Consider the following 20,370-nt stretch of genomic DNA (forward strand, 5'->3'; position numbering starts at 1 on the left):
AGAAAGAAGGAAAAAGAATAATGTTCACACGCTTGAATGTAACAAAGTGAGCAATTCACACACGTGACAAGCTGACAAATATAAAGTGCATCCTTCAGTAACCCTATTGTGCAAGGTTGATGCAGATAGTCCTGGAACATTGAACCCTGCAACTGTACAGCACAGTACGCACCCTTCAGCCTACAAGAGATAAGATATGCTCTCTACTCCAGGATTAATCTCTCTAGTACCTGCTTGTTTTCTTCTTGTTATTTGAGAAATGCAGTCTGTAGAATTACACCTAATCATGAAATGCTATCAAATGGGCTGAAACCTGAACTTATATCTTCTCTTCACAGATGCTGCCTGATGTACTGAGTAACTTTAATGTTTACTGTTTTTATTTTCGACTTCCACCATAACAGTATTGGGCTTATGTCTAACCAGGAGGAATTAGCAGCAGACAGCAAGAGACAGTGAGGATATCATTTGAAACTGGACTCTGAATTCTGCATAATCTGTGTAGATTTACTCCCACAACCCAAAGATATTGGTAAGTTACTTGCCTGGTGAAAACTGTCTGTAGTGTGTAGGTGAATGGCAGAATGAGAGCAGTTGATAGGAAATGAAGGAAGAACAAAATGAGATTAGCATAAATTGGCTGTTTACTGGTCAGTGCAGACACAGTGGACTGAAAGGCCTGTTTCTGAATTGTATGAATCTCTGACTATAACGTTGTTTTTTCTCCTTGGAGCAATGGAGGATGAGAGGTGACCTGACAGAGATGTACAAGATGATGAGAGGCATTGATCGTGCGGATTGTCAAAGGCTTTTTCCCAGGGCTGAAATGATTACCATAAGAGGACACAGGTTCAAGGTGCAGGGGAGTAGGTACAGATGAGATGTCAGGGGTAAGTTTTTTTATGCAGGGAGTGGTAAGTGCATGGAATGGGCTGCCACCAACATTGGTGGAGGCGGATACGATAGGGTCTTTTAAGAGACTTTTGGATAGGTATATTGAGCTTAGAAAAATAGAGGGCTATAGGTAAGTCTAGTAATTTCTAAGGTAGGGACATGTGTGGGCCGAAGGGCCAGTATTGTGCTGTAGGTTTTCTATGTTTCTATGTTCGTCTTCTTAGTTCTGGATGAGAGTCCTTCCCATTCAGAGCTCACAAAGCAATGTAATGAAAGAAAAATTTCTCAAGCAAAAAACTGCAACTGTGAAGTGGGTCTGGATTAAAAGAAACAAAATGCTACCGATCAGCATCAGGTTTTCTCAAAATCCATCCAAGAGGACCACAACCTTTTCATTATTTGGAAGCCTGTGTGCCTCAATGGCCGGAGAGCTATGTTGGCTGGAGTCAGGGCTTTATGTTTTGGCTCTTGGTAGGGTCACCCATACCAAAAAGATCAAAAGATAGATTAACAGTGGTCCACTGGTCATCCAGGGTCAGGGGTTCAGCTCAGAGCTAACAACCCTGACTGGTAAAACAAAATTGTCACGGATCCTTCTATGTATTCCTTAGTCCTGGGACTTGCATGACTGACAGTAGTGAAAACTGAGAGGAAGCTACTGACACGATGAAGGAAGCCTGAACACCATCAGAGATGGAGGACTTCATTGCTGCCCTAAATGCAAGCAGTGTAACAGAGAATGGGACTACTCAAAATCAGGAAATAACGACTAATCAATAGAGGAGAGATGAACTGATTATCCAGTTATCCTTTAACAATTTTTCATCGTTGAAAATCATGGACATCATCAGGAAGGGAAAAATGAATTTATCACTTCTGCTTTATCTGTTCTAACTTCAAAACATTGTTACTAATGCCCAGTGGAATGGGGATATGTTGGAAAGTAAATGAAATATATTGCTGTTAGTTAGGGTTCCACTTCTCACCAATAGTTTCTTGTCGCATAAGTGATTTCTTTACAGCAACTGTTCGACACACCAGTCTGAAATTCTTCCCTCATTTAACACCTATATCTGGGGCTGGTGGGTGGTGAAACAGAAAATCAACGCCATTGGAATTACCTCATCTACCTTTTGACTTGCACAAATTAATCATCCAATTAGTTCAAGAGAATAAGTAATACAAGCAAAAATAGTCCAGAGGAAGGATCTCAGTCCAAAACGTCAACTGTTTATTCCCCTCCATAAATGCTGCCTGGCCTGCTGAGTTCCTCCAGCATCTTGTGCATGTTGCTCAAGACTTCCAGCATCTGCAGAATCTCTTGTGTTTAAAAAAGAATAAGGTGTTGGTAGTAGGCTCAGATAGGGACAGGGAACAGAAAGGTTGTAGCTTTTCATTGCATATCCTTTTAATTAAAATCAGAGCCACTTACATCCCTTAATGCTCCAATTTGTTATGAAACAGCTAACATGGTAAAGAAAACACCACACAACTTTCATTTCACCTTTAACGTCGATGTAAGTCGATTGGGTTTCAGATCTTGGTCTTCCATTGATTTAGACATGTCTATTATCACATATAAGTGCCGCATCTTCAAATTAGAATAAATAAAGCAAATAAAAAATTATTATCTAGAATATATTGCTATCTCCGCAGTACACAAAGTAAAATCAATATATCATCTTCTCAATTAAAAATACACTTACCATTCCTAGTCTAACTTGGCCATGTGATTCGAAGACTCTACATAAGAGAAATCAGAACAATTAATGGAAACTGGACAAAATAACAATGTACCTGTTCAGTGGTAGATCAATTACTTTAATATCCATTATCTATGTTAAAGTAGGATACACAGAGACAGACTTATCTATTTGCAGAATTTGTGACAAACGTTATTTTTAGGAAATTTACATGAGCTTTTCACATCACTGGAAGTGATCTACACATTTTCCCATCTTCATGTCCCACACATACCCTTTCACTTTCATATCAGTTACAAATATTTATCCATTTTCTTCTTTAAAATTAGGAACCTATTCCAGTTCCACCTCTGTATCCTAACAATCCTCTGAGCTGCCCATTGCTTTGTAATTTGTTAACTTTTATTTCGAACTTGGCAGCAAAGGAAAACCTTTATTTCTACAATCAAGGATCAGTTTTAAAAATAAGAGTCAACAAAGAGCAAATGCTCTTCAACAGTACATTGAAATAGGAGTCATTCAGTCTTCTCGTTGTCAATTCTTATTACCCATTTCAGCACAATATTAAATTATGTGTGTGTGTTACTGTATTTGTACGTGATGTTACTCCTACACAGGGATGCTTAAAAGTAAAGAGAAATTAGATTTCAAAATTGGTCTCTCAAATCACTCACATCACCTTAACACACCTTAAACACTTCTGAGGGAGAAGCTCGTGGATAAGGAAGTCCCAAATTTCTTTCAAGGTCCCTAATGTTTTCCAATTTTATCCTACTGTTGAACACAGGAGTATGGGAGCTGTGACATGAGGTTGCAGTTGTACAAGCCATTGGTGAGGCTTCACTTGGAGTGTGGTGTTTAGTTTTGGACACCCTGTTATAGGAAAGATGTGATTAAACTGAAAAAGAGTGTGGAGAAGAGTTACAAGGATGTTGCCAGGTTTAAGCAGGAGTTTCCAACCTTTTTTATGCAATGGACTGTTACGACTGTGCCCCAACTCTGAGGGGCCGAAGGGTACAAAGTAGCCCCCTCCTTTTTGAGAATCGCAAGATCGCTATTAATTCAGGTCAGGAGACCCAGGTAATGAGAGAGACACGTTTGGAATGTGTCCTGGCCTCCGCGATACAAAGCCACGGATAATGGCCATTGTGTCTTGGAGACGGAATTGTGTATTGAGTACTGTACTTCATGGAAGTCCTCAGGGAATGATCAGAGGGGATTGGTTGAGGGATTGCATCATCCCAACCTGACTGACATCTGAGACCCCGTGAGTCAGGATAAAAGAGGGTCTGGGGAACAACCCCTTTAGACGCACCAGGAGAAACGCTAGAAATCCCGTGACAGCGTTTAATAGCGACAGCCAGTGGAGGGCCCACGTGTGTCCTTTCCCGTTGCCTGGGATTGGGGCCTTACCATGGACGACAGCTTAGCTAAGGAAGAGATCACCACTGACGACATTTCGAAGGATCGACATCATAAAAAGGAAAACGGGCAAGTTCTAAAAATCCGTCTCTCTCTCCAACCAAAAGCTGCAGCCTGAATGAACTTGAGTGACTTTTATATTTCCATCGGACAATGCATTATCCCCTAGACAACGATAGAGCTATTTCTTATTGATTATTATTATACCCGTGCTTTTAGATTTAGTATTGACGATGTATATTATCTGTATGTTTGCATTGATATTATTTTTGTGTATTTTTATCAATAAATACTGTTAAAAATAGTACCATCAGACTTCAACGGACCTCTCTATCTTTGCTGGTAAGTGACCCAGTTATGGGGTTCATAACAGGATCAATACCATTAAGTAAGAGGTTCAAGGACCCCAGGCTGGGAACCTTTGGATTAAAGGGAGAGCTTAGCCAGGCTATGTCATTTGGAATGTAGGGACGATGTTATAGAAATGTACTGGAATTGGTTTATTACTGTCATATTTACAAAGATAGAGTGGAAAGCTTGTCTTGCATCCTGTTCATACAGATCAAATCATTACACAGTGTATTGAACTAGAATAAGGTAAAATGCAGAATAAAGTATATAAGCTACCAAAAATCTGCAGTGCTGGTAAACAGTAAAGTGGCAATATCGTAACAAGGCAGGTTGTGAGACCAAGAGCCCATCTTATCATACACGTGGAATGAGCCACCAGAGGAAGAGAGCCAGGTACAACGGTACAGTTAAGAACAACTGGGTAAGTACACAGAGGGAAGAGGCTTGGAGGGATACAGGCAGAACAAAGTAAACTGGGGCAAGAATGGGTTGGATGGACTGAAGGGCTTGTGCTCTGTTGCTCCACAACTCAGAAGGCAATGACAGAGCAACAACTTTCTCTGGCTCTAAGGCCCCTCTCTTTGGCTTTAACTTTTTTTCAAAAAAAGTAAAGAAATCCAAATTTGGAGACGAATTTCTGACAGCAATTTTCCCAATGACTTTGACAGAATTAGTTCTACCCAGTCATTTTTTGTGTTCTGCTGTAAATAATACAGTATATAGTCGTTACCTGTTTCTTTCATGTCCTGTATGCACACAACCTCATCTAAATGTCCTACCACTGTTATCAGAATTCCAAAACCATTTTATTGTTTCCCCATTATCCATCTATATTCTTCTTAAACATTGCGTTAACAATAAGTTAACATTAATTTCTCTGCTCTATCAGCCTTTAGTATCCTCTTTCATTGAAAATACTTCGCGCATTATTTTTGTTACGAATTCTGCTTAAGCTAAATGCCAATTATCTACACTAAACAACTAGCCCAATATTCAAACACAAAATAATTGTTTACATGTTATTCTCTGTGCTTTAATTTGTTTCCTTTCTACACACTAAAATATTCAACACGCACACAAAATGCTGGAGGAACTCAGCAGGTCAGGATGCATCTATGGAAAGGAATAAACAGTCAATATTTTGGACCAAGACCCTTCATCAGTTCTGATAAGGGTTTTGGCCCAAAGCATCGACTGTTTATTCCCCTCATAGATGCTGTTTGACCTGTTAAATTCCTCCAGCATTTTGCGTGTGTTGCTCAAGATTTCCAGCACCTGCAGAATCTCTTACATTTCTAATAACATTCACCAATACACCTGATGGAGGCTCCAAATCTTATCAAATACCATACTGATATGATTTATGTGAATCGCTCAAAAATCCATTGTGCAATTTCAAAGTTTCTGGATGCAAGTTACCTTTCATAAATCCACGTTGGCCCTCATAAATTCATCTGTATCTTCTTCGGCAAGTATCATGTTTATCTCATGTGATGACTTAGAATCTTGTTAATTATGCTGACTGCATTACACCCTATCCTCGTTATATGCGGGGTATACGTTCCTCACAGTCGACACATAATGTGAATAATTATTTAAGTGGAGAAAACAGGGATGTATTCTGGAGGGCTTTCTAAATATGTCTTATCTGTAATTTATTCACATTTTCATACCATTGTGACACAAAAGCAGTACCACAAGGCAACATTCGTATTATATTTCATCAATTTAAGGTAACATTCAACGCAGTAAATCACAGAAAGTTAACATACTAGGGTGTACAGTACTCAAACTCTTAAGAGCACAGGGGTTTAGTGAATGGTAAACTAAGAGAGGCTTCACCTTACAGACTCCTTCAGCATTGAAACACGTAAGCAAAGTCAATCTGTCCTTTGCTGCCTTGAAACCTGACGCAGTTTTTTCAACACGTACAACAAGCTGGATGAACTCAGCAGGTCGGGCAGCATCCATTGAAACTTGCAGTCAACATTTCGTCAGGACTGAGGAAGGAGGGGGCAAGGGTCCTATAAAGAAGGTGGGGGGAGGGTGGAAGATGCCAGGTGAAAAACCAATCAGAGGAAAGATCAAGTGATGGGGAAAGGGAAGCAGGGAAGAGATAGGCAGGAGAGGTGAAGAAGGAATGTAAGGGGAAAGCACTATGGGTAGTAGAAGGCAGAATTATGAGAGAGGTGATAGGCAGCTAGAAGGGGAGGAAGAGTGAAATTGGGATGGGGGAAGGGAAAGGGAGGGAATTACCAGAAGTTGGAGAATTTGATGTTGATACCAAGGGGCTGCAGACTACCCAGACGGTGTATGAGGTGTTGCTCCTCCAACCTGAGTTTGGCCTCATCATGGCAGTAGAGGAGGCTATGTATGGACATATCCGAATGGGAATGTGAAGCAGCGTTGAAGAAGGTGGCGACTGGGAGATCCTGTCTGTTGTGGCGGTTCCCCAATATGCTTCGGGTCTCACCGATATAGAGGAGGCCACACTGGGAGCACCGCAATAGATTATCCCAACAGACTCACAAGTGAAGTGTTGCCTCACCTGGAAGGACTATTTGGGGTCCTGAATGGTGGTAAAAGAAGAGGTGCAGACAGGTGTAGCACTTACGCTTGCAGGGATGTGTCAGGTGGGAGATCTGTGGGGAGGGACGTGTGGACCAGGCAGTCATGGAGGGAACAATCCCTGCAAAAAGCAGAGAGGTGTAGAGAGGGAAAGATGTGCTTACTGGTGGAGTCCTGTTTTTTCATCCTTACTTATGTAAGTGAATTTTGGCATACACTTCCAAAAAAAGCCCGGTCTCATCTGCATCAAACACCTGCTCTGATGTGATGCCTAACTCAGTTATCACAGCCCGCAACTGCACAGGGTAGGATTCAGCAGCTTTGTGGTCACCACTAGCTTGCTCAGCAGGCACAGCTAAATTGTGAAGCCTGTGACGATTACAAACTTAGAAAACTATCCCCTACTTGCATTAAAGGTAACAATATCACTTGACACTTCCTCACTGGCCTCCAAACAAAGGCGACCATAAATCTACAAAGCTTTCACACGAAAATGATCAGAACTAAGTGTTTATTTTTCTTTGTTTCATGCTCAATGTACAAACTCAACATTTTCTCCATTTTTGTTATAATCCGGTTACGCACTTTGGTAACGATCTTTGAATACACTTGCAGTGAATCAATCACTGCACTTTTTATTTTCTCAGCAGTTATTAGATTAGATTAGGTTAGATTGTGAGGACACTCAGTCCTCGTTTATTGTCATTTAGTAATGCATGCATTAAGAAATGATACAATGTTCCTCCAGTATGATATCACAAAAACACAAGACAGACCAAGACTAACTTACAAAAACCACATAATTATAACATATAGTTACAACAGTGCAAAGTAATGCCATAATTTGATAAGGGCAGACCATGGGCACGGTAAAAGAAAGTCTGAAAGTCCTCGATAGCCCATCATCTCACATAGATGGTAGAAGGAAGAAAAACTCTTCCTGCCGTAAACTCCCAGCGCCGCAAAGCTTCCCGATGCAGCCCCCTCTGGAAGCATCCGACCACAGCCAACTCTTGAGTTTGCCCGAGAAACTTCGAGCCTCCGACCAGCCCTCCAACACCAAGCACCGAGCACCATCTCTGCCAAGCGCTTCGACCTCAGCCCCGGTTGCCAAGCAACAGGCAAAGCCGAGGATTCAGGGCCTTCCTCTCTGGAGATTTTTTGATCGCACAGCAGCAGCGGCAGCGAAACAGGCATTTCAGAAGTTTCACCAGATGTTCCTCCGTGCTTCTCACGTCCGTCTCCATCAAATCAGGGTTGTGCACGGCCCCTACTTACAGATACCAGATATTCATTCCTGGAGTGGCCGCGCACGCTGCTGTTGTGCCACTTTCACATTTTTCTTTATGCTTCTGATCGTGGACTCACCCTGGCCAAAGTAGCGTCCCAAAGATGTGTTACCTTTATCTGATGCCGCCCTGTTTATAATTCCCAACTTTTTTTCAAGTGTTAAAAAGCGGTTCTCTACCTCTTGGCTGATGGCCCAGGACTAGACATCAGACACTTAGGAAGCAGAGTTAAATATTTCAAGCACAAAATCACTGCACAGTAGGTAAAAACAACAAAAGTTTAAGAGCGCAAGATCGCACATCCACACACTGCCAAAACCAATGCGAGACTGGCAGGAGTGAGACCGTGAGGTGCGCACACCTGACTTGTATTGGCAGGAAAGCAGTGTTCCTCGCATAACTGTGAATCCGCATTGTCTGAAGACACATATAACAAGGATAGGGTATATTGTAATCTACCAGATCATTTCCAGATAAAGAAAATTACGATAGTTCAGCCAATCTATTTAATAGGCAACAAATAACCTGTTGAAGGAACTCAGTGGGTCAGGCAACATCTTTGGGAAGGAAGGGAAACTTGTCAGGGTAACTGGTGAAACTTAATGATACTTAGTCAAAGACTCTGCTGTTTTCTCTTTTATTAAACTGATGCATCCCAAAGAACAGATCCTCAGTTGCACAAGGCAGAAACTATGCCTCAATGATTTAAGATGCATTCACTTGTACTCCATAATACCTTTTCCTTTTCTCTTTGAAGAGAAGATCATCAACTGTTGCTTTAAGAGAACCTGACTCATCTTCCTTTAGGACTTCCCTGTAAATCAAAGTAGCAGACTATTAGTGGAGGGGAGGGGGAGGGGCAGAGGTCAGGGTTATCCAAAACAAATCATTTCTAAGATACTGTGTCAGAGAAGAACAGGTGAATATCCCCATATTGGTTAAAGTGGCAGGTAAATTAGTTAGTGACACAAATGGGATGCTGTGATTCGTAAAAAAAGGCACAATAAATCAATATTTATATAGGTTCACTGTAATGACCCTCCTTTATAAATATTGATTAAGCCACGTCCAATTCTAGTCAGCCCAATTCAAATTGGATTTGACAGATTTGGAGAACTACAGAACAGATTTTCTCAAATGTCTCCAGGAATAAAACACTTCAGTCAAAAAGTTAGTCTAGGAAAGCTGGGTTCAGTTTTCATTTGAAATGTAATCATTTGTGTAATGTATAAAATGTGGGGACCAATTTGTACAAGACAAGATAGCACAGAATGACTTTGAAATAATAATATTTGTGGAGATGATCACTGTGGGATAAATATTGCTTAAGAATAATATTTTCCTGAACTTTGTTGAAATGCCACCACAGTATCTTTCACACAGACCTGGAACATTTAATACATTAATTTAAACTTTTATCCATAGACCAGCACTTTCTTAATAGTACACAAGAGAACTAGCTTGCTCATTTGGGATATGAACTGACTTATGATGCAAGAATTATTGCCACACAGCCAAAGTTGAAAGGAGTCGGATACAGAATCGAATGGCCGATTGGTTGCCAAGGACAGTAATAAGGTAAGTGTGGAGAATGTGTATACAGCAGAGAAATAGTTAACCTGAAATGAAACTACTATACTTACCATGTCCGTTCATAGCCTCCTTCCCACCTCTTGGTTTTCTCTGATTCATCATACATTTTTTTTAATGTTTGGTTATAACCTTTGAAATTAAAAAAAATTATAATATTTGTACAAACCCCTGCCCCTTCTGCTTCTACACAGCACATCAAATTTCACTCAGACGATTGCGCAAAAATTAAAATCTCCAACTCCTCATTTTGGGCTCATCTCACAAATCTTGACTGATGGTGATATTTTGGTAATTTTGTAAGACCCACAGTTAAAATAAATTTCTCTGCTGACAGTTTGTGCAGTTAATAGCTTAATCATTGTGTTACTGTGTTATATTCCTGTTTACTTACACACACAAAGGCAGGCATGCACACACACACACACCGAACCAGAAAGACACTCCCTAGCCCATTTCCCTCCAGCCTATCACTTCCTAGCTCTCTCCTTTATCCCTCCCCCCCCCCACTTCTTTTCCCCCCTCAACCATCCCATATTACTTCACTCCTGATGAAGGATTTCGGCCCGAAACGTCGTCACTACCTCCTCCCATAGATGCTGTCTGGCCTGCTGAGTTCTGCCAGCATTTTGTGTTTTTATTTATTTCCAGCATCTGCAGATTCATTCGTGTCCCGAATTCTTTCTCTGCCCAGCCCCACAACCCTGTTCCAGCAGATCCCAAACTCCAGTCCAGTCCCGTCCTCATCCCCTACTCTCCGTCCCGCCAATCACGAACCCTATCAGATCCTGCTCCCTGTTAGTAACCCCTCTCCCAATCCCCTCATTCCTCATCCCCTTCCCCATTTCCCTGCTCCCCTTCCCAAATCTGTTCCATCTTCAGTCACAAATCCCCATTCCAATTCCTCAACCATACTCTAACAAAACCCAAGCATAAGTCATCCTCCCCATCCCCTGATCTGATTGATTCCCTAACCCGATCCCTATCCTCCTTCCCGCTGTCACCCCAATCCTCCACCCGTCCCTCCCTTCTCTGCTCCGGCAGATCCCAAACCTTGGCTTTGTTCCCCATCCTGATGTCACTCCCTCGTCCTCATTCTCCCCTCATCACCTCCCGTCCCCTGGGCCCTGTCTTAGACCTATTCCCCAACCCCAATCCCTTCTCCTGCCCATCCGAACCCTCAGTGCTGTCCCCGTACCCTGGCCCCAATCAACATTCCTCCTCCCCATCTCTCCCACTACCTTGCTCCTGGTTCCTGCAGATTCCAACTGCCGATCATGTCCCTCGTCTCCAGTCCCCTATCTCCGATTGTCTCCCACCACGCCCGGCCACATAACCAACCCTATCGCCCTCCCCACCCGTCCCAATCCAACTCCGATCCCGAGCTGGAGACTCACCTCAAACAGTAGTCCCCGGTGTCACACTCAAAACCTTCCCCGGTGTCACACTCAAAACCTTCCCCGGTGTCACACTCAAAACCTTCCCCGGTGTCACACTCAAAACCTTCCTCGGTGTCACACACAAACCCGTCCTCTCCCTGATGGGTCTCAGCGGGCCAGGCGATGTCCATGGAAAAAAGTGACGGTCGACGTTTCTGCCGTGACCCTTTAGCCTGAAATGTCGATTGTTTACTCTTTTCCATAGACGCTGCTGGTCTGCAGTGTTCCATCAGCATTTTGTGTGTGTTGCCAGCAGCTGCAGATTTTCTAGTGCTTACTCCCCCTGATGGTATGTTGAGGCTGGTGTTAATTTCCACAGTAATCAAGCTGTTTTCTGAAAAATATACAATACGTGCATTGAATGTACCCGCACAGTTACTGGAATCAGAATCAGGTTTATTATCATTGGCTTATAGAACATGGAATTTGTTTTGTCATAGCTGTACAGCACAAAAACATAAAATTGCAATAAAACAAATAAATTAGTAAAAAAAAGAAACTAGTACTGTTCATGAACCGTTCAGAAATCCGATAGAGGAAGGGAAGAAACTGTTCCTAAAGCTTGGACTGTGTGGCTTTAAGCTCCTGTACCAGCTCCAATGAGAATAACCTTGTTCGTGCTAGAGTACACACAATGTTTAACGCTGTGAAAGCAAGTTAGATCCAATGGCAATGGGAAATAGTTCGCATTTTCTGCTTATTCTTTAATTGGGTGTTATGAATGCTTGGAAACAAATTATATATTTTAAATTATATACAATGTCCAAAATGAAACCTTGTGGTTAACTATCAATGTTAGATAACGAAGCAGACTTCTGCCAAAGCCACACACCATGAGGATATGAGAAAGCAGTCCAGACCAGAGAAAGGAAGCAGCCAGCAGATGCAGTTCAATAGCTTTCACCAGCTGATGGGAATCACTAAAAATTGTTCACCACTTCTTTCCGTTCTGTGCGGGTGGATCAAGGAGGTTTGTCCTTCCAGTTTTTATCCTCAGTTGTGTATTTTGGGATTGTAGTGTTTGGATGGAGACATGTCCATTTTAGTTGTTTCAATTGAACTGATTGAAATAATCATTGAGCTGTCGCTTTGACCTCATTACTCATTACTCATGCCACCACTCTCATCCATCCTGATGTGAGTTGATCAGAATTCAAAGATGTTTGATTTAGGAGACACATAAAAATCAGCAAAAGTATTCTAAAATCTGTGGTCATTCTGTCAGCTATGACTCTATCTTATCAATGGTTGAACAAAGTAGATGTAAGGTTGTGGGGTGTGCTGGTAATATTGTTTTCCAGTAGTTTTGTTCAAAATACATACAAAGCAATTCCCAGTTGCTGTACCACTGCCAGGAAATCTCCTGAGAAACTACACAGATAATTGGAAAGCTAAGCATGGATTCTTTTCAGATAGGAATAAGAAAAAAAGTTGTTTGCCTGGACTGCACTTGCTCTGTTGCACTTTAATCTGCATTCTGTTATTGTTTTACCTCAGTGCATTTGATCTGTATGAGCACTATGTAAGACAATCTTTTACAGTACCTCAGTGTACCTGACAATAATAAACCAATTCCAAACTCTATTCCACTTGTTCCAATGGAGAGTAATACACTCTCTGAGTAGTAACAACTTTCTGTATCCTTGTCACATCATAGATTTCGAGATGGTTTCCAGTGAGGAGGTTTCTCATAGGTTGGTGGCACTCGTTTAAAAGGAGAGCTTTGCAGGTATTCAGTGTCACTCTGGTAACCCAATCAGCAGGGCAGAAAGGGGTAAATAAAAGGACAGAAGGGACAAGTAGAGCGGCCATTGTTGGGAGTGGGCCAGTGGTGAGAGTGGGAGTGTCAGGATTTGGCTCAAAGGAAGCTTCGGCTCAGAAGTATTGGCTCAAGGTAAGTTGTCTGGTAAGTTTCATAGAAACATAGAAAACCTACAGCACAATACAGGCCCTTTGGCCCACAAAGCTGTGCCTAACATATCTTTACCTTAGAAATTACTGAGGGTTACCCATAGCCCTCTATTTTTCTAAGCTCCATGTACCTAACTAGGAGTCTCTTAAAAGACCCTATCGCATCCACCTCCACCACCATTGCCAGCAGTTCATTCCACACACTCACCACTCTCTGCGTAAAAAACTTACAGCTGACATCTCCTCTGTACCTACTTCCAAGCACCTTAAAACTGTGCCCTCTCGTGCTAGCCATTCCAGCCCTGGAAAAAAGCCTCTGACTATCCACACGATCAACACCTCTCATCATCTTGTACACCTCAATCAGGTCACCTCTCATCCTCCGTCGCTCCAAGGGAAGTTTTGCATCCTATCAATGTCCTGCTGTAACCTCTGACAGCCCTCCACACTATCCACAACACCTCCAACCTTTGTGTCATCAGCAAATTTACTAACTGCTCCCTCCACTTCCTCATCATTTATAGAAATCACGAAGAGTAAGGGCCCCAGAACAGATCCCTGAGGCACTCCACTGGTGACCAACCTCCATGCAGAATATGACCCATCTACAACCACTCTTTGCCTACTGTGGGCAAGCCAGTTCTCGATCCACAAAGCAATGACCCCTTGGATCCTATGCCTTCTTACTTTCTCAATAAGCCTTGCATGGGGTACCTTGTCAAATGCCTTGTTGAAATCCATATACATTAAATCTATTGCTCTACCTTCATCAATGTGTTTAGTCACATCCTCAAAAAATTCAGTCAGGCTCGTAAGGCACAACCTGCCTTTGACGAAGCCATGCTGACTACTCCTAATCATATTATAACTCTCCAAATGTTTATAAATCCTGTCTTTCAGGATCTTCTCCATCAAATTACCAACCACTGATGTAAGACTTACTGGTCTATAATTTCCTGTTAAGTTTCCCCTTTTCCTTATAGTGTCAGGGATAATTAGTATAGTTTAAATAGCCATTCTGTGTTCTTCATGTCAGAAATACTGTCTTCCAGGGAACATCATCTGCATGAAGTGTTCCAGCTGCAGCTGTGTTAGGGGAAGCTGGATGACCTTTGGTTTGTCCTGGAAAGTGAGGAAATCATTGATCGGAGTTACAAGGAAGTTGTCTCCCCAACATTGCAAATGGTGGGTAGCTGGGTGACTATCAGGAGAAGAAATGGGATAATGAATAGGCAGTTAGCAGAGAGCACCCCTGTGGCCATTCCCCTCAATAATAAATATAACATTTTGGATACAGTTGTGGGGGATGACATCCCAGGGGAATAGCATGGAGACCAGTTTACTGGCACTGAGCATGGGTCTGTGGTGCAGAAGGGAAAGAGGGAGAAGAGGGCAGCAGTGGTGATAGGGGACACAATAGTCAGAGCAGACAGGAGATTCTGTGGACGTGAACGGGACACCCGGATGGCGTGTTGCCTCCTAAGTGTCAGGGTCAGGGATGTTTTGGATCACATCCACAACAGGGCGAGGCAGAGCAGCCGGATGTCTTGGTACATATTGGTAACAATGACATAGGAAGGAAAAGCAAACAGGTCCTGAAAAGAGAATTTGGAGAGCTTGGCAGAAAGCTGAGAAGCAGGATCTCCAGGGTAGTAATTTCTGGATTGCTGCTTGTGCCACACACCAGTGAGGGCAGAAACAGGATGATTTGGCAGATTAATGCGTGGCTGAGAAGCTGGTGCAGGGGGCAGGGCTTCAGGTTCTTGGATCATTGGGATCTCTTCTGGAGGAGGTATGACCTGCACAAAAGTGACAGGTTGCACCTGGACCTGAGGGGGACCAATATTCTTGTGGGCAGGTTTGTTAGAGTTGTTGGGAAGGGTTTAAATTAATTTTGCTGAGGGATAGGGACTGGAATGAAGGGACTCAGGATAGGATGGATGGTAAAAAACAAAGATAGTGTGCAGTCAGACTGTCAGGAAGGGCAGGCAGATGCTAGGACAAAATTGCAGCTAGCAAGGTGAGTATCAGTGCATGAGGGATGCAGAATCAAAAAGGATAGCAAGTACAGTACTCAAAGTGTTATATAATGCACGAAGTATAAGAAATAACGTGGATGATCTTGTTGCACTATTATGGATTGCCAGGTATGATGATGTGACCATCACTGAATTGTGGCTGACGGATGGTTGCAGTTGGGAACTGAAAGTCCAAGGTTACACATTGTATTGGCGGGATAGGAAGGTAGGCAGAGGGGTGGTGTGGCTCTGCTGGTGAAGAATGCCATCAAATCAGTAGAAAGATATGACTTGGGATTGAAAGCTGTTGAATCCTTGTGGATTGAGTTAAGAAACTGCAAGGGTAAAAAGGCCTTGATGGCAGGTATATACAGGTCTCTAAACAATAACTGGGATGAGGACTACAGATTATAACAGGAAATAGAAAAGGCATGTGAAAAGGGCAATGTTATGATAGTCATGGGAGATTTTAACATGCATGTAGATTTGGAAAATCAGGTTGGTAATGGATCTCAAGTGTGTAAATGTGTTAAGTGGCTACCAGATGGCGTTTTAGAACTTTTTGCCATTGAACCTACTAGGGGATCAGTTATTCTGGATTGGGTGTTATGTAACGAACTGGAGGCAATTAGGGAGCTTAAGGTAAAGGAAACCTTACTAGCCAGTGATCACAATATAACTGAGTTCAACTTGATATTTGAAAGGGAGAAAGTTAAGTCTGACATAGCAGTATTTCAGTAGAGCAAAGGAAGATACAGTGCTATGAGAGAGGAGTTGGCCAAAGTCAATTGGAAGGAGATGCCAGCAGGGCTGTCAGCAGAGCAGGCTTGAGTTTCTGGGAAAAATGAGAAAGCTGCAGGATAGATATATTCACAAAAAAAAAATACTCAAATGGCAAAATTGTACAACCATGGCTTTCAAGGGAAGTCAAAGCTAATGTAAAAGCAAGAGAAAGGGCATACAACAAAGTGAAAATCAGCAGGAAGATAGAGGATTGGGAAGATTTAAAACCATACAGAGAGCAACTAAAGAAACATTGAGGGGAAAAATGAAATATGAAAGCAAGCTAGAAAACGATATCAAAATGGAAAGAAAAAGCTTTTTCAAGTATATATAAAAAAAGAGAATGAGAGTGGATATAGGACCGCTAGAAAATGAGGCTGGAGAAGTAATAAGAGGAAACAAAGACATGGCAGATGAACTAAATTAGTATTTTTCATCAGCCTTCACTGTGGAAAAAAATAGCAAATAGCAGTGTGCCAGCTGTTGAAGGTTGTGAGGGAAGAGAAGTGAGTACAGTCAATGTTACAAAGTGCTCAAAAAGTCGAAAGATCTAAAGGTACATAAGTCACCTGGACCAAATGAACTGCACCCTAGGGTTTTGAAAGTGGTAGCAGTAGAGATTGTGGAGGCACTAGTAATGATCTTTCAAGAATTAATGGACTCTGGCATGGGTCTGGAAATGGAGGAATAGAAAATTGCAAATGTCACCCTTTAGGATAGGAGGGAGGCAGCAGAAAGGAAAGCAAGTAGAGCGGGGGGCTAAGCACAGTGTGTTGTGGTGCAACTGCGCTGATGGAGTTTGTGGAGGAGGTGTTTTGGCAACCCAAACTGACTGTGGGTCTGCAAGTGAGGAAATCAAAGATCCAATTTTAAAGGAGGTATTGAAGCCAAGGTCTTAAAGTTTATTGAGTAGTTTTGAAGGGATGATGGTATTGAATGCTGATGTAATTGGTGAAAAGCACCCTGATCTAATCTTCTTCACTGTCCAGATGTTCAGGGTTCAGCCAATGAAATGGATTTGCTGTGCTTCTGTTGTGATGGTAGGCAAATTGGAGTGGATCCAAGTCTTGATGTTATACACCTCTTTCAAATGAAACACCCTGGTTCTGTCAGCTGCGAAAGTATGGTGAACTATGTGCCTGTCTGGACACGCCCCCTTCTGACTGCTCCTGTGGCTCCTCCCACAGGCCGCTGTATAAAGGCGATCGAGGTCTGATCCTCTGCCTCATTCTCCAGGATGTAATATGATGGTCACTCACTGCTGGTTCCTTCTTCAGTCAATAAAAGCCGATATCTCGCCTTACGTCTCAGAGTGAGTTATTGATGGTGCATCAATTTTATTGACTGAAAGTTTTAAAACATGGAAACCGTTTTACGTCTGGAAAGGTTGGATTTGGACCCTCAAGACCCTGAAGCAGCTCTTGCTTTTGAACACTGGCTTGCATGCTTCCAATCATACTTGGCGGAGCTTCATGCGACTGACCCTGCCGTTATGTACAGAATTCTCCTCTCGAGGGTCACCCCAAAAGTTTATTCCATTATCTGGGACCTGCCGACCTACGAAGGGGCACTGGACACCCTCAAAAGACAGTACCTGCGGCCGGTGAACACTGTCTACGCAAGACATCGTTTAGCTACCCGGCGACAGTGGCCTGGAGAATCGAGCGCCGAGTTTCTCCGAGCACTACAGACACTCGTCCGAGCTTGTGACTGCAAGACGCTCACGGCAAAACAACATGTGGAGCTGCTGGTGCGAGACGCCTTTGTGACGGGACTGAGGTCAGTGTACGTGCGCCAGCGGCTGCTGGAACACTCCGATCTTACCTTACGCTCGGCGATCGAGATGGCCAACGCTCTGGAAGCTGCTCTGCACTACACCGATGCTGTCCAGTCGCGTGATTCCCCGCCGGTTCCGTGGACGCCTCAGACCCAGCCACCGCCGGCTCCCGCAAGCGAAATCGCCGCTGCCAGTCGCGATTCCATGAGCTCCCCGAACCCGACCATGGCAGTGGCCCGTCAGAAGCCTGTGCTTTGTTATTTCTGTGGCCACAAAAAGCACCCTCGTAAACGCTGTCCAGCGCGAGAAACGACCTGCTCCAGCTGCGGAAAGCGGGGCCATTTCGCCAAAGTCTGTAAGTCTAAACTGCGAGCGGAGTGCAGCGCTGCGGGTGAAACATGGGGGCCGCCATCTTGCATGCCCGGATGTGGGCGGCCATCTTTGTCGGCGTCAGCATGCCCCGCCCCCGACCCTCCGATGCTTACCGGGTACCCCAACGGCGATTCAACTCTGGCCACTGTGACCCTCGACCAAAGTGCCCCACACCAGCTTGCAAAGTCCATGATGGACATCCGGGTGGGGGGGGGGCACAGGACTAGATGCCTGTTTGACATGGGCAGCACTAAGAGTTTTATTCACCCGGACACAGTGCAATGCTGCGGACTCGCAACATGGCCAGTAAGTCAGAAGATCCATTTGGTTTATGGGTCGCATTCCATAGACATCCGGGGGGGGGTGGGGGTTGTGTAGTAACATTGGTGGTGCAAGGCACAGAATATCGGAACTTTGTGCTACTGGTCATGCCTAATCTGTGCGCACCTGTGCTATTGGGGCTGGACTTCCAGAGCCATCTCAAAAGTGTGACTATTGTATATGACGGGCTCCTCCCACCACTCACTGTCCGGAATCCTCAGTTCTGTGGGACTTCATCACCACTGACCACACACACACAGCGACACACACATCCCATCCAACACGACAGCTGCGCTACCGACACCACTTGCAGTCTCTCCACTCTCAAGGTCCCTCCCCGCCGCTGTTCGCCAACCTGACCCCGACTGTAAACCGGTGCAGTGGCTGCTCAGGGAGGGGATCATTGAGCCAAGCACAAGCCCTTGGAGGGCCCAGGTGGTCGGATGGTGGCCCCACCCACCCCCCCCCCCATGAACTCCTATTCTCTTTTCCCAGGAAGTCTGTCACTCTACCAGTTTGGCTGATGTCCCCGGGGCCAGTGCTGCTCCGCAAACATGTGAGGAGCAATAAATACTCCCCACTGGTCGAGAGGGTTCACCTTCTGCATGCGAACCCCCAGTATGCTTACATGGTCTTACCTGATGGGCGGGAGGACATGGTCTCCATCCGCGACCTGGCGCCCGCAGGTGCAGCAGACCACTACCCTGAACACTCTCCGGTATTAATGAACCCTGTACCCGAGGTGACACCGCGCTCACCAGGCCCTACATGGACTCCTCATGACACTTCTATACCAGGTGCCTCGCACATGCATGAGCTGGAACCAGCACAACCTCCGTCTCCTGTGCAATCACCAATGTCGCTGGCATCGGTGCAATCACAGCCGGTGCTACGTAGATCGCAGCGACAGATTCGACCACCTGATAGACTTGACCTGTACGAAACTTTGCCACAAGGGAACTCTTTCAAACAAAGGGGGGGTGAATGTGGTGAACTATGTGCCTGTCTGGACACGCCCCCTTCTGACTGCTCCTGTGGCTCCTCCCACAGGCCGCTGTATAAAGGCGATCGAGGTCTGATCCTCTGCCTCATTCTCCAGGATGTAATATGATGGTCACTCACTGCTGGTTCCTTCTTCAGTCAATAAAAGCCGATATCTCGCCTTACGTCTCAGGGTGAGTTATTGATGGTGCATCAGTAAGTCTAGGGAAGATGATCTCTGGCCCTGCCAAAGGTCTGAGATTGAGGTTTTAGTCCATCCGAAACTCTGTTTGTGTGGATGCTGTGTGATTTGTGACCTTGTTACAAATAAGTACCGCAAAATAACAGACAGTACATCACATACAATGAAATGATTTAGCTTTATAATTCTTAATTTGTCTAAAGGGTTAGTAAAGAAAATGCAATAAAAAGAAAAGGGCCCATTTTAATGAAACAATCTAATGTGCACAAGTTGGAGCTCACAGCTTCCCCTTTGCCGATCCTCTTTTGATCTACCCGGGCTTCGAGGGCCCCGCACCAGGTCGAGTCCTACAAGTACTTCTCTCCAGTGTCTTCTCCCTTCATCTCCCATTGAACCAAAGACCCAGCTCACTCCGGTGTCAGGCACACAACATGAAAACATACTCCCCTCATTGGATGGCTCACATTCCAAAGTAACTGCTATCACTAAACATAACCCAAACTCTGCTTCTGCAGAAAGACCATTACGTTACAGTGAAACCTTTCCCAGGGTGTTACATGAGTCACCTCTGATCCAACTTCTCTATCAAGGGAAAAGCTTTAGCTTGCTCAATCTATGCTCTTAAGACATGCTCTCTAATCCAAACATCATCTGGTAAATCAGCTGTGCGCCCTCTTTAAAGCTTCCACACTGTTCCCATACCAGGGTGACCAGAACCAGACACAATATTCCATATGTGGTCTAATCAG

The 20,370-nt window shown here is 44.0% G+C and overlaps 2 protein-coding genes across 5 annotated transcripts in view; one reads left to right on the forward strand and one right to left on the reverse strand.

Moving 5' to 3' along the window:
• The window catches only part of gtf2h2 (general transcription factor IIH, polypeptide 2), a 57,390-nt gene extending 45,905 nt beyond the window's left edge, over positions 1 to 11,485 (reverse strand). The window contains exons 1-5 of one of the 4 annotated variants that reach the window (XM_059969292.1): positions 11,059 to 11,190; positions 9,871 to 9,949; positions 8,964 to 9,041; positions 2,601 to 2,637; positions 2,399 to 2,485 (exon numbers count right to left, since the gene is read on the reverse strand). In XM_059969292.1, coding sequence (XP_059825275.1) covers positions 2,399 to 2,485; positions 2,601 to 2,637; positions 8,964 to 9,041; positions 9,871 to 9,926 — 258 coding nt within the window. In that variant the 5' untranslated portion in view covers positions 9,927 to 9,949; positions 11,059 to 11,190. Of the gene's footprint in view, positions 1 to 2,398; positions 2,486 to 2,600; positions 2,638 to 8,963; positions 9,042 to 9,870; positions 9,950 to 10,401; positions 10,665 to 11,058; positions 11,191 to 11,214 lie in introns of those variants that run through there. The other 3 variants (XM_059969289.1, XM_059969291.1, XM_059969290.1) reach the window with 3 other exon arrangements.
• Positions 21 to 19,644, forward strand: LOC132393885 (uncharacterized). Its single transcript, XM_059969294.1, has 5 exons — positions 21 to 532; positions 9,653 to 9,805; positions 12,056 to 12,226; positions 16,958 to 18,100; positions 19,489 to 19,644. Exons 4-5 carry the CDS (start codon positions 17,329 to 17,331, stop codon positions 19,515 to 19,517), a joined length of 801 nt encoding a protein of 266 aa, XP_059825277.1. The 5' UTR covers positions 21 to 532; positions 9,653 to 9,805; positions 12,056 to 12,226; positions 16,958 to 17,328; the 3' UTR covers positions 19,518 to 19,644.
• Positions 19,645 to 20,370: the final 726 nt, after the last annotated feature.

Source organism: Hypanus sabinus, chromosome 5 (assembly GCF_030144855.1).
Source record: "Hypanus sabinus isolate sHypSab1 chromosome 5, sHypSab1.hap1, whole genome shotgun sequence".
Lineage (NCBI taxonomy): Eukaryota > Metazoa > Chordata > Chondrichthyes > Myliobatiformes > Dasyatidae > Hypanus > Hypanus sabinus.

Excerpts from the sequence above, each read along its gene's own strand:
- LOC132393885 (XM_059969294.1), top strand. The coding sequence starts at position 17,329 with ATGGAAACCGTTTTACGTCTGGAAAGGTTGGATTTGGACCCTCAAGAC. Across the intron at positions 18,101-19,488 it reads GGGCCATTTCGCCAAAGTCT|GCCGCTGTATAAAGGCGATC; the intron begins GTAAGTCTAAAC and ends CTCCTCCCACAG.